At 34.0% G+C, this 14,095-nt stretch overlaps 1 protein-coding gene across 3 annotated transcripts in view; it reads left to right on the plus strand.

The window, feature by feature from the left end:
• Positions 1 to 2,316: 2,316 nt before the first annotated feature.
• The window catches only part of RB195_013289 (uncharacterized protein), a gene marked incomplete at both ends in the record, with an annotated part of 59,074 nt that continues 47,295 nt past the window's right edge, over positions 2,317 to 14,095 (plus strand). For all 3 annotated transcript variants that reach the window (XM_064203037.1, XM_064203035.1, XM_064203036.1), the window contains one exon: positions 2,317 to 2,376. In XM_064203037.1, coding sequence (XP_064058916.1) covers positions 2,317 to 2,376 — 60 coding nt within the window. The remainder of the gene's footprint in view (positions 2,377 to 14,095) is intronic.

A 14,095-nucleotide genomic window follows, 5' to 3' on the forward strand; every position in this document is an offset into this window, starting at 1 on the left:
CGCTAAAGTGCAGGATTTTTGCCTGTTTAACATTAGTTGTCTGTTCTTGTTTTTCGAGTTTACTGCGAAAATTCTTGAGATGTTCGATTGCTTGGAAAACAATGAATAAAGACAGACCAGTTAGCGTTAGGTTTCCTCCCATTTTTCCTCTTTATCTCAGGTGTTCTCCTTAAAATTACCCTTAAATTAAATGTAACTTGGAAATATTCTCAGATTTCAATTTTTCTTTACTTACAAAATGTCCTTAGGCGCTGACTAACTTTTTTCTATAAAATAATCCTAATTGGTGATTAACTTTTTTTTCAAAATTATTCCTAGGTGGTGATTAATTTCTTTTTTTCGTCTTAACCACGAAGTGCAAAGCGACGGTAAAATGATTTAACAGTAAAAATGTGCATAACAATGTGCAATCATGTGCTCCTGTGCGATATCCGGAAAGAGTCTATAATCTCGGTCGTCAACACTTCACAATGTTCTTCTCCTGACGTTAAAGCGGTACGAAAATTGAGAAAAAAATCCACGAAAACGTTTCTATTGAGTTTTCGGGAAACCATGGAACCTCTCAGATGGAGTTTGGCAGAATAACGAACAAACATCTGAGAGGTTCCGCGGTTTCTCTCAATTTTCTCATCCATTAATCGATTTTCCAAACAAAAACAAAGCAACGTCTGATATTCTCGAAGTCTTAATTTGACTTGCTCCGTGAAGTACGCGTAGATTTACCAGAGTTCTAGTGTGTACGTTGGTAGATTTCTGGAAAATTCCGCATATTAGGTCCATATTTTTAAAATTTCCAGTTTCACATAAGCAATGACTAACATCACTGCGTAGGTCTGCGTAGATTATAGTCAGGATTTTTTCGCAGGACGAGTTCTGGAAGGAAAAGTGGGGTCATTTGATATCTCATAGGAAATTGAGATGCCATTTCTTTTCTTCTTCTTTGGAGGACTCCAAAAATTTTAAATCTCTGACTGTTGGCTTTAATTAAACTTCATTATTTATTAGCTCAGAATAAATCTTGATTGTATTGGATAATTTCAAATGTAATGACATTTATTGCATTTTTTGCTTTATTTTTTTTCTCACAAAAAAAAGCCAAATCTGTTCAGAATCCTTGGTCTAGTTTCCTCGAAGTCACCATCAAACTCAAGTTATCCGTTTTTTCCTTGTGCTCCTTCGTTGCACTGCTGCAAACTGGCTAATTATGTAGCGTTTGCTATGTAAATAAGGGAGAGAGTGACGATGTAAAAAGAGCCTTGAAATGAATTCCACTGCCCTTTAGGAGAGGAGATGGAGATGTATGTATGTGTGTGTGTTTATCCATCGAAAGCAACCACAGTTGAATTCTTTCTGGAAGAGCAGTTGAATTCTTTTTTTTTTATTTCATCGAATCGATTCTATTCCATTGTAATTCTTATTTAAACCACTTCAATTCTGTTTTAATGCGTTTTTGTTTGTTTTTTTTTCGTGGAATTAAGCAATACGCAATCTTTTAAATGGAATCAAAAAGGAAATCAAGAGGGGGAATGAAGCTATGTATGTATCAGTGGCTTAATGGCCGCTTCAAAAACATTTTTATTCTTCTGATGTCAGCTCGTTTCATGTTGCATCACGTCGATTCAAAATGTGTTTGTGACTTGGTTTGCTGGTTTCACGTTTTTCTTTTTCATTTCGCTCTAAAATTGCCTTCAGTCTTTGAATAGAACCGTTCATGCGCACTACACGGAGTACACGTGATTCGTAAACGAATATTCTCAAATAATTCCTAACTCGTTCTCGCTCTCTCTCTCTCCCTCCGTCGTATTCTTTGCTCAATGGCCTATTTTTGTTATTATCGTTTATGCTTTGAGATATTATAGTGTGCTGAAAAGTTCATTAAAGTCAGCTGTTCGTTTGAGCAGAAAAGAAAAAAATTCACGAAACGAAGCCACAACGACCACGCGTTCACATAAAGCTTTTACTTATGTTGAGCACTTGCTGCTTGTCAAAGCCCGAGAAAAGGCGCTGCTTTCAGTAAATCCACCCGGATCTGTGAAAATCACAAATCTTACATTTCTTGTTTTTTTTTTTCAAATTCTTTCAAATATTTCAATGATACACGTCGCGCCGCATTGACCATTCTCTAATTATTCTATCCATTTCTCCGCTTGTCTAACTCCTATTTCCTTCTCTTTCCTTTCCATATTTTCGGGATCAAAAAAAGTCATCGAATATTGTCGAATGTCTCTCTCGCTCTCGAATATTCGAGTATAATTATTCGATATTAGCAATGAACTATTGTAACTTGTTTATTTACTTCTAGGTATGCGCTAAGAAATGGCAGACAAGGAAGAAACATCCGGAGGAGAGCAGGATGACGTCTCATTTCTGAGAACGGTGAGTACATGTGCGCTTTTAGCCTATGGCTAATTCAGTCATGATGGGAAAAACCGAAGCAGAGAAACCCGAACGCCATACAACGCATTGAAATTGTGTCAGGAGTTCTAGAGTAGAGCACGTTTTCATACAATACTTATCAATAGCAAAAAAAAAAGAACTGAAGGTTTATAGTTCGAAAAACTTCTGTGAATTTTTCTAACAGGGATCAATTTATAGTATTAAGTATACTCAGTCAGTTTATTCTGTTTATTAAATTAACAGAAATGCAATATTAAGAGATATGATGAAATGGTTACTGCGCACCAGTATGTGACTGTTGTCTGCGATTAACAGAATTCCGTAATTGTTTTTTTTTCCAAAATTCTTTTTCAAACCTTGAATTTAAAACTAATTCCTATTCTTTTTTGTACTATTTTTTGAAATTCTATTCCAATACTCACGAAAAACGGTTTATTTACTAATAAATTAGGGGACTTTCTCTAGGGAATTTTTTCCCTCGATATTTTTTAAAAAATTACTTTACGTATTGAAGCAAAACTTGGTTCAATTATGTGTGTGAAAAACCGTTCTTTTTAAACAGTTTTTTTTTCGTAAATGATCGTGAAAATGTTAACTTATAGCTCCATTATGGACGCTGAAAATCTTCTCCTAACGTAACGTAACGTAACGTAACGTAACGCATGCCTAAACAAAATTATCCGGTCAGGTGGAATCAATTTTTAAAAATAACGTCACAATAATTGTAGATCATTCCGCAAAATATAATTCTACTAGGAAATCCATTTTCAGTTTTCCATCCTGGTTTTTGAACTTGGTGCCATGACTAAAAATAACCGGCTTGTTGTGGAGACGGATGTATTTAACTAGAAGCTTACGTTCTAATAGTGTGTGGAAGAATTATTGTGATTTTTCCAGAAAAAATCCAATGAGGAGTTTGAATAGGGCGTAACAGCATTTCTACAAAAAATTTAAACTTTAGATACGTATTTATGTTTTAGAATATAGATACTACTACAAAGTAATCTTTTTAAATATTTTTTTTATAACTGAAGTTTACTTTTACTATCAATAATTTCCAATTTTATCATTTTTACAAAAAGAAATACGGGAACAGCCGTACATTTAATCGAAGAGCGTATTCGAATGAATATTCGAATTACAATTTTTTAAAAATTCGGTAACTAGAAATGGTCTTTTTATTTTTATTTTTATTTTTTTATTGGAACTTGGATTTAGTTTGAAAGAGCGGAACGTTGAGCAAATTTGCTCACTAGAAAAAAAATCGAATTTTTTTGGGAAAATTATAGGAAAATAATGATAGAATAATTTTAAATTTTATTTTTTTTAAATCTATTAACTTTGATTCAATTTTATTTTTTAAATTTTATTTTAAATTTTTTAAGATTTAAATTTTCTCAAAAATATAGTAATGATAAGGGCGATAACCAGCGACGATGCGGCGCTCATCGATCTAGGCATCGTGCATGCTGGATCGCGTATCATTCAGCTGTCATTTCGAAAAAAAGTCAGGAAATTTTCCAGTATTGATGGGTATTTAATAAATTATAATAGGAGACGTATACAAGTTGATGCTGTCACACGCTGTTCATCAGGGAAATCTATCTGGAGCACGAACTTGCATATTTAATCAGCTTTTCTCGAGAAAAATCCCTTAGGAAGAGAATCCTCATCTTCATAGGTGAATTAATTAAGGAAATCTATGGATTTTCACTCTTCTACGTGGCCGTTTCCATCGAGAAACAACCGCCTTCAGCTCTACATTCACCGAAATCTGTTCCCCTACGAGAATAACTGGTTTAAAATGTCTCGAACGATTCATGAAACGATTAAAATTGCAGGTCGGCCGCTCTAGAAATGGATAGCTGCCTAATCCGCCTAAGATTGGCAGCACCCCTCTTTTTTCCCCCTCTTTCTCCGGAAACTTTCTGGGTTTTCTTTCATTAATCACCACATGGCTGGCTGGCTTATGACGTTGCATTGCGTCAATTTTGGTAGGAAGAAAAGAAATGGAAAAGAAGTGTAATTGCGCTCGTTAGCACCATATTGTTTGGAGGAAGTCGAAACGCTTCGAAGACCTGCGAAGAAATTTTGAAAAGATGCCGCTGTCATCGTGCCTTTCTTGAAATATTAAAAAAATTTCTGGAACATTTTATTCTATGCAGATACTACCGTTATTGCTCATATATTTTTACATACGTGAATATTTAAAAAAAAAAGAAATGATTTAGAAGTTGAGAGGAAATGAATCCGTAAAAATAAACGTGTGAAAAAATAAAAAAAAATAAATGTGATATGTTTGTGCTACTCTAAATGCTAGAACACGTACGGATCAGATATATTTTCAATTTAAACAAAATTTTATTAAAATTAAAAAAATCATTGTAGAAAAATTTGCACGTGTGGAATTTTCGGGAAAATAGCCATAATCAAACAAATTAAAGTGCTTATTAATTGTGAGTGAAGAAAATGAAAAAAAAATTACATTTTAAGAATATCTCGGGAAAAACTTCTCATGAAAGAAACAAAAAAGTGATTTATTCAAAAACAGAAAACCTTTTTGCTACAGGAAAACTTAGAAAGGATATTTTGAGAATTTATGAAAGAATATTTCATTCAAGCTGATATGTTATACACACAAGCGATACGAAACCTCCCAGCAAATGCTCCTTCTGAAAAAAAGACGTCTAATCAAAAACCGCTGCAGATTTTATTTTTTAAAAAGATTTTTACTTTCTTGCAGCGTATTTTTGTGCTGAAAGAAGTAGAAAACATGCATAAACATAAAAATATGCAGGAAATAACTATTATTCAGTTCTTCTTCAATAGTCACACATGTTTCATCTTTTGAAAAAAACTTTTTTTTTCAGAAATTCTCATTTTGGTAAGTATCTCATAGGGCTAAAATGTAAAAATACTGCAATTTTCTAGGAGCTAAAAAATTTCCACAAAATGTACTATCTCCGGTGTTGATCTAGGATCTATTTAGGATTCGTGGCATTGTTTCGAATTTCATTTTAATGCGCACAACGTTTTGGTTACAGGCTTTAGATATCACTATTATTAGCAGTTTTAAAGTTTTAATTTTCAAAAAAAAACACAGTGACATAAAAAAGAAAGCTTTTTTTTAGATTTTGTAATAATTCAGTCGATTGGTCTGTGTCTGTTAGTTTTTTCTCTTGTATTTCAAAGCAATATTCCTCCTGCTTCTCAATTTTGGATCATCACAGAAATAATGCAGTTTTTTTTTCATTTTCTCTCAAAGCGTACATATTTTTCCTCATAATCGAGTGAATTTTAAAACGGAAGTATTGAAAGTTTGTCAGAAGGATGTGATAGGATTGTAGAGAAGTAGAACATGTATATAAATATAAAATTACCAGTGTATCATAGATTCAGAAACTCTCCCACTTTTGTTATTTTGAAAAATAAAGTGGCTTTAAACCATTGCATTATTTACAGGACTGCAGAATATTTCATTCTTGCTGCTGGCTGGCTAATTTTTTCCCGATCAATCATCTATTTTTCTTCATTGTTTCTCCCGTGTGTTATCTCGTTTTCTCTCGTTGTCAGAAAACAAATAACATTTTTCTAACGCATACATACATACATATGTCCTTTGGCCGCAGTAAACCATACATAATTCATCCAGGAAACCCATGAAAACCGATGAACATCTGCACAATTGCGTATGTATGTACGTATGTATGCGTACGTGTGCGTATGTAGGTGTATGTGAGTGTGGATGTGTACGAATTTATAATGTAATTTCATGCACTTACTTGGATGATCCATTAGTGAAGTGCACACATTACAGCTTTACTTCTTTTCCATGTAATTTTCTTTTTGTGCTGCTAAAGTCTTTGTGCGCGTACGTGCGCGTACATGCATGCCCTCGCTTTCTTCCTCGATCTCGATTTCTTAGCGCCGCTAGCTCACTTTTCATTCGTGGTGCAGGCGTGGCCTTCTGTCCTCCATAATTTTGCGTGCTTCGTATTTGAATTCGCAATTTGCTGAACGTCGAAACCCACTGAACATATCACGGCCACGAATAGCACGCCAATTTATCATCGGAGTTTTTTTCTTCTCCTGAAGCTTCCTTCTAATCCTTGCGAAATTCAGAGATAATAACCTTATTTCATCGATGTTTCTTTCACGTCCTCTTCTGGAAATTCTACGCTTCTCTCACCTCATTTCACGCATTATCGTCTCCCACAGCTAATTTCTGCCATCTGATCTCTACTCTCTCCGCGTCTGGCTCCTTTCGGATGTTATGTTCGGACGCATGTTCCAGAGCCATGAGGAAGGGGGGTTAAAGAGTGCCGTGTGGCTCTCGTGCCTCAATCTCGTCGCTCTCCCTTCGATCTCACTAACACCCTCACCATCGAGCAAAGAGTCCAAAAGAGGATAACGAGACTTTACACATACTCCAGCGGCTGCAGATTTACCATTAGGAGTGATTAATGAAGTGGACGAGGAGGAGTTAGTAGCGCTGCGGTCATCTCCTCACGCTAACATCTCCAGCCGTTCTCTAGGATTTTATCTGACGTCATCGAACTCACCTGGATGCAAGTACCCTACATCTATTCACCTAATCACGTCATCTATTTTCCTCGTCTGAATATCCCTTACTTATTCTATTATCTTTTTCTGGAACTTCTCCAAATAAGTCCTCCTTTTCTTTCCTCGGTCCAGTGTTCATTTGGGAACAAAATGAAATTTTCTATTGTGTATTGAACCATGTCCTTGTTCCTTTGACGGATTGTTTCAGCCAGAACATGCTTGAGACTATTTTCCGACAAAAACACTGCCATGGTGACATTAAGCTTTATAATTTCCTCAATTTTGAATTCTACCTGAATTTTTTCTGAGAGTTTTTTTTTATTGAATTTAATTTGAGTTTTTAAATGAGTCTTTCTGATTCTGTTCCGAAGCATACAAAGTATTCCAGTTATAATTACTTGTTCCAGTGATAGGAGTGAATCGAATTGTTTTCCACATCAGTTAGGCACCTTTTCCTCCTGTTCTTTTTTGAACTTCATTTCCTTGCCTTCCCCTGGAATAGGTTTTTTCCTTCCAAATTACATCTACGAACCTACATAGCTACATTTGTTTATTTGTTTATTTATTTATTTATTTATTCACGTACAGACATTTTCGCTACATTACTTAAGAAACAATGAACATTTCTAACTGTTTATGTCTCTTTACTTATAATTACTTTAATGATGTTGATCATATGAGAATTCAATAGACATATGAGAAAAGATGACATAAGAACAACAAAAAAAATTAGAATGAAGAAGAGGAACAGAAGGAAAGGATTTAAAAAGTTGGACTGACTGAGATAGAATGAAAGCGATCGAGAGTGTTCTTCTACTGCATAGATCTCAGCTGTCATAGATTAAGGAAATTTCGCATTAGATCTAGCATTTTCTTCTACTTCTACCTTGATTATTTACTCTAGTGTCGTTACTGTAAATCTGATTACAGCTACATATTTTTATCGTTAGGGTCATAATACTAGAAATAAAATAAAGGTAGCCGAATAGATATCAAAGCAAAACCAAAAAGAGAAAATGGTAAGAACTCCTGCCGACTTCAAATCTGAACCACAATCAAACACTTTGTGAAAGCAAAGCACCAGGAATTAATGAAATATGAGAACTTTCTGGAGAATAATCTTCTTCGAAAATAAAAGAAGTGCTTAAGAGAAGGAAAAGAAGAAGGGAAAGTGCAAAAAATGTGGGACGTCATTTTTAAGGATTATTCAAGCTGGATTTCGCTTAGATTAGCCGCATAATTTTTGGGGATTTTTGCTAAAGAAGGAAAATGACGTATAATGAGCTTCAAAAAAAAAAACAACAAATCATTTTTTTGTCATCCCTTGCTTTTCTCTTATGCTCTTTTTCTATCCTTAAACACCTAATTTTTCGGTTTTGTTTTTAGTTTTTGAAGACTACCTGCTGTGTTTATCCTTGATTCTAGCTTTCAATTGTACAATTTAAAAATTTTAGTTAATAAAAATATAAGTATAAGCGACAGAATAAAGTTATTCTTTCAAACGTTACAATGAGATCCAAAATTTTTAAACATTTATTTATTTATTTATTTATTCGCATACACAGATAGTGCACCAAAAAGAAAAAAACACATTTGTCTATGTCAGGATAGTTAAGAAAAAGTCGGCAAAGACATTGTCAGTGGGGCCTGACGCAGTCCTTTTCGTGGTGGAAACGCATCAACATTATGTATTTTTGTAAAAAAAAAACATTCAATCTCTTTGCAAGGTTTTTTACCTGATGTATTCTGCCTAAGTAGAATAGGAAATAGTAAAAAATTTTTCAGGCTTTGCAATCAGATCTAAAGATTCTTAAAATTATATACAAGTGTAGAATCGTTCTCTTCGTGTATTTTACCTGAATAGAATAGGAAATTCTGAAAATAGCAGAATTTTCTTGGAAGAAATTGCTTCATCTGCTGAATAATCTCATCGTGACATCAGTTTTTCACGCATCTATTCGCTCTCGGCATCGTGTGGGCAACTGCTCATCGGTTGTGCATATCGCATTACGACTGGAGTCGTTGATGAATTAGTATTCTCTCGGATGCGTTTGCACTACCAGAGGAAGTAGTTACAAGTGAATTTACTGCCGTAGAAATTTCCATTGAAAAGCTCAACAGTATTTTTTGCTGTCTTTCACTTCATTTTATTTTCTGTTAAAATTATAGTTTTACGTTCATTTTCTCACCGTTCTCTTCTCTTCCTCACAATTTTCTAGAAATGGATTTCTAGTTACTTCACAAATTCTTACGTAAGTAATTAAATTTTAGGTGTCTTTCACGTTCTTACTGTTCTTACTTACGTAAGAATTTTTATAAAGGCTTTAAAACGGAATTCTTCTGGTATATTCTTTTTTCCGCTCCTGAAATTTTCACATTATCAGTCGTATTTTACTCTATTTCATTGTCTCGTAATTTTAGTGGTTTAATTCGTTTAGGTAAAAAAATTGACCAGTTTTTCTTCGTTAGCTTGTATTTTTATTTTACTTATTTCCTTCTGGAAGAGTTTGATACGGTTTTTATGGAGAAAATTCCTTTTTTTTACCTTGTATTTTTATTTTGCTTATTTCCTCCTGGAAGTGTTCGCTACGGTTTTTATCGAGAAAATTCTTTTTTTAAGTCGATGCGTGCTCTTCGTTTCTTTCCCATTACTCATAACAAAATATTGAGATTCTCAGAGCATATAGAAGACCTTTATCGGATGTTTACACATAGAAAAAGGAATGTAAGCGACGATAAAGTGTTTACAGTAACATAAGCGTGCAGGTCTCGTCGCGTGTTCACCTGCGCCGAGCATGAGGCCATTGCTTTCCTGCTATGTATGTACCATCACAACGGTATCTCCCTCTTTTTGGATTCGCGTGATGTATCCGAGCGAAAAAAGCCTGGGAATGAATATTACTATTATCATTTTGAGAACCCTGCCCTGTTCCAGTTGTATTTTTTTTTACTTTTTTTCAAATTTATCCATGCTTAATTCTTCTTCCAGAGCCAGAAAACCAATGAAAAAAATACCCTCCTCAAAAACAGAAAAAAATTAAATTCTTTTTCTCACGTTTTTCTCTTTCTTCTAAGCAGAATTCTAAACGAAATAATGCTAATATACTGAAAGTTGCAGTGTTTCCAGTAAAATTCTATATGATTACGTGAACCGAAAGCAACGTGAACAAGACAAATACAAATAACAATAAATATATAAGTTAACACATATAAACTTGCCTGAAAGTCCTATTAGTCTTCGTTGAGTTGTGAAAAAATCAAAATACGAATTGTTCTGAAATTTTCATAAACGATCGCTTTACCCTCTGTTTTTTTTAGGAGGCGGGGAAGGGAATTTTCAGGATAGCTGCTTGATTTTTTTCCCTAAGCTCTCTAAATTTTCGTAGCATTTTCATTCTGTTACATCCTGAACTCTCGGATATCGAAGTCTGAGAACTTTTCAAGGTTAATTTCTAAACTACTCTTGAACATGTTACAGCACACGGTACAATTATATTTACAAAGAAATAGCTCAAACTCGAATAATCCTATGTGTGTGTATGTGTTTAGAGTGGTGGTATTAAGGAAAATCCGCGGTTTTATATTTTATATTTATTTATATTTTACTTCTTTATTGTGAGAATGTTAGATTTTTAAGCGTAGCAAGAAGAAAAGGAGGAAGCTCTTCTAAAAATATTATTATAAGATAATTTTTTAGAAATACATAAAATATGGACAAATAAAAGAATTACATTTAAGATATATAAATATGTAAATAAGTAGAAAACTAATGAACATAATAAATATATATATATAAGAAAATTATGAGTATAATACAAAGCAATAAATGGAAAATATATTTATATATAAGAATGTCACATGATAAAAATAGTACTGTGGTTAGTAGTGTTTATTCTGAATTTTATGTAAACCTGAATACTTTTGTGGCTATTTTGCTATTAGTTTCGTGGCCAGAAAATTCGCCAAATTTTATGGTAGCTGTAGAGGAGGCAGGAGAGAGTATGTAATTAGTTGCCTCATCTATCAATTATATCTGCGGTGAATTTTTTCGCCCTTTAATTAGCACTCAACATATGCATGTGTTGATTAGCTGCAGTATAATTCCTAATGAATGAAGTTTATGAAGTCACTTCTTTGAGTTTTACAATTTTTCACGTGTTTTTTTTTCACCTCTTCGTCATCGCTTACTTTTTTCTTTTTTTCTATGGTTTTGTTAAGTTTCCCTAAATTTTACTTAGAACGTCCATTCTTTTCCAAAAGCAATTCAACCGCGTAACTACACAAGGTTTTTTCTCACACAAAACCATGAACATTGTGAGAAATCCATAGTGTAATTCACAAGTCCGCAATTGCACTACAATTATTTTCCCACGGATAACCAACTTCTCCGTGTTACCTAGTGGTGCAAAATGTTTTTCTTTCTTGTAATCAGCCTTATTCTCATGTTAGGGACAGTCACCCATTGTTTTCAGTAATTTTTTGTAATTTTTTTTTGTTTTTAGCTGAAATATGTATCCGTCGCGCACTCTACATAGTTCTCACCATATCCATCACATATCATCTAAGTCTGCAACCACACAACTGCTTTATCTTCCGCCTATGCTACTAATTGCTACATTTTTTGAAGAAAATGTACCGCGTTAACTTAAACACGATTTTATTTCGCGTAATTAAACTCATCTCATAATAATAGTTGCAACGTACCAGTTATATCGATTACTTTGGGAATTTTAAAATTCTCTCAAATAGCTCTTCAATATGGATCTTGAAAAATCCATCGTTGTTAAGTTTTTCCTTAGTTTAGCACGGGAAATTAGGGGAAAAAAGTAAAACAAAAATTAGAAATAGAAATATTAGAGCGTAAGTAGTTTCTCGCTCTTTTCTTTCTACTCCCCATTAAAATAATCCAGAACATTCGATTTTAGGACCTAATGTTTCCATATTTTCAGCACAACTAACTCATACGTGATTAAAACTTTACTTTATGTAGTATTTATTAATGTTGACAATGCTGCCTGCCATTCTATGAACGGATCCCTTGCTAGGGCGAAAACTATCCGTTAGCAATGACTTATGGATTCACGGATAGAGAAACGACCTCGCAACTTGTGCACTTTTCATTTCTGTGACATCTGGCGGTTACTGCTTTACGGCTAACCAAAATCCTAGAGGACCGACCGAATTACTTAGGAAATTGGGAATGTATCCATTTCCTAGATTATATCGAGGGAAAAAAATATTCATCTATATTTTTATATTTTATATTTTTATATTTTTTATATGGTATCTATTTTTAACCCTTTGACAGCACAGTGGCTCAGCAGTGAGCCGCACACCTTTCAATAGTAATTTCTTTATGATTACCTAATTTTTTAAGAACCTACTACTTACTACTTCTAAGTATTATTATTTCCTTGTCCAAATATAACTCGTAAAAGTAGAAAATTGGCTTCAGATACGTAAAAAAGTATACTGTCGTCAAAGGGTTAATCCTATTTTCCGGTTGTTCATTCTTCCACAAATCCGAATTTTCTCAAAGAATCCATGCTCAGATTTCCTCACTAAATCAGCCTTTAGATTGAATTCTTATGAAAAGAACAGGAGCCGCGTGGAACTACCGCGTCATTTTTAGGCTTTCGCCTCATTTTTAGGCTCATCTGGCGTGTGATCCTCTTCTACGTAATAAAATTTTATTGGAATGTTGTGAGTCTCATTCCGCTCTCGTCGTATCCTTTAAAACGAACATACGGAATTACTTTGCTTTATGTGAAATTTCTCTATGAAAGATTTGAAAATGTTTTTCTTGCTCCTTTCTTTCCATAGGCAAAAATATGCGACATTGAAGGTAGCGTTCTTTGCTTGGAAAGAGAGCAATCCTTGGTCAAGAATTTTTTCTCTCGCTCCAACACAAACTCCCAGTACATCTAGGGAAGCTACATGATTACAATCTCATAAGTTCCTCATTAAACCCAGGCAGAAGACTCTATTTTAGTTTCTAAAATGTTTTCATAACGATTTATGACGGATTTAATTAATTTCTTCGCTCTACCGTATACCCAACTTAGTTTGACAACGTTTAAGGAACAGGCACACACAGACGTCTCAGGACCGAGCTTCGCTAAGAACCCGATTATCTTTTCTTAGGAATTTTACAGCAGAATAACCTGTTCTGGTTTCATCAGCCTGAAAGTCAGGATATTCTCCAGAACTGCTTGCTCTGCACGACCTATTGTAGTCAGATTCATGGAAACAGCATGCGATCTTCTATTCTCCTTAAAGGCAGGAAATGAAACCGCGAAAATTTTACTAAAAAAATTTCTGGGAAAAAATTACTAGACATAGATGTGTGTGCGTGTGGTTTGAAAAAAAAAAATTCCGCATGGAAGTTAACGTCGAGAAGGAAATGCTTCAGAATCTATTTAGTTTTGTGCTTGAAATTGTTTGATTCCCAGCATTTTGTTTGCATTTAAACTGTGAACGAAGATTTGAGATTTGATGCTATAGAAAATCAATAAGGTTGAGTTCGATGATTGATCAGATAGCGTCCTAATGTATTATGCTCTGGTTGGAATCAATACTAGAATTAGTTTTTGTTTTATTTCGTTGTAAATCTTGATTTTTTTTGGAAAATAAGGGACACTGCGGTAATTTTTTCACTTCTTTTCTAATTTTCCCATAATCTTCACTTTTTTCTTCCTGAATTTCGTTGTAAGAAATGGAAATTGTTCTTCTTTTTTTTCCTTCGACGTCATATACAATAGAAGGGCGGATTTTAGCTTTTAATTTTAATTTTGAGGTAATTTTTTCAATTTTGTTTTGGTTTCTTCCTAATCCTCTCTTCTTTCTGCTCTTTCTTCTTGAATTTGGAATTTTTGGAATCTTTGGATTTTGGAATTTGGGATCTTCTTGAATTTTGAATTTATAAGGAATGGAAACTTTTCTTGCTTCTGAAGTCAGATGCAACGAAAGGATTTTTAGCATCTTGTTTGGATTTTATGGAAAGACTTTAGGAAAGTGGGTTTTTATTCTGAAGAGAATTTATATCCCATCTCATCAAGTTTGGTTTTTTCTTCTCTGAAGAAGTGTGCAATCCAGGTGATATATGGATTGTGATGGCGGTAAGAACAAAAAGGTC

This window comes from Necator americanus, chromosome V, assembly GCF_031761385.1.
Source record: "Necator americanus strain Aroian chromosome V, whole genome shotgun sequence".
Classification (NCBI taxonomy): Eukaryota; Metazoa; Nematoda; class Chromadorea; order Rhabditida; family Ancylostomatidae; genus Necator; species Necator americanus.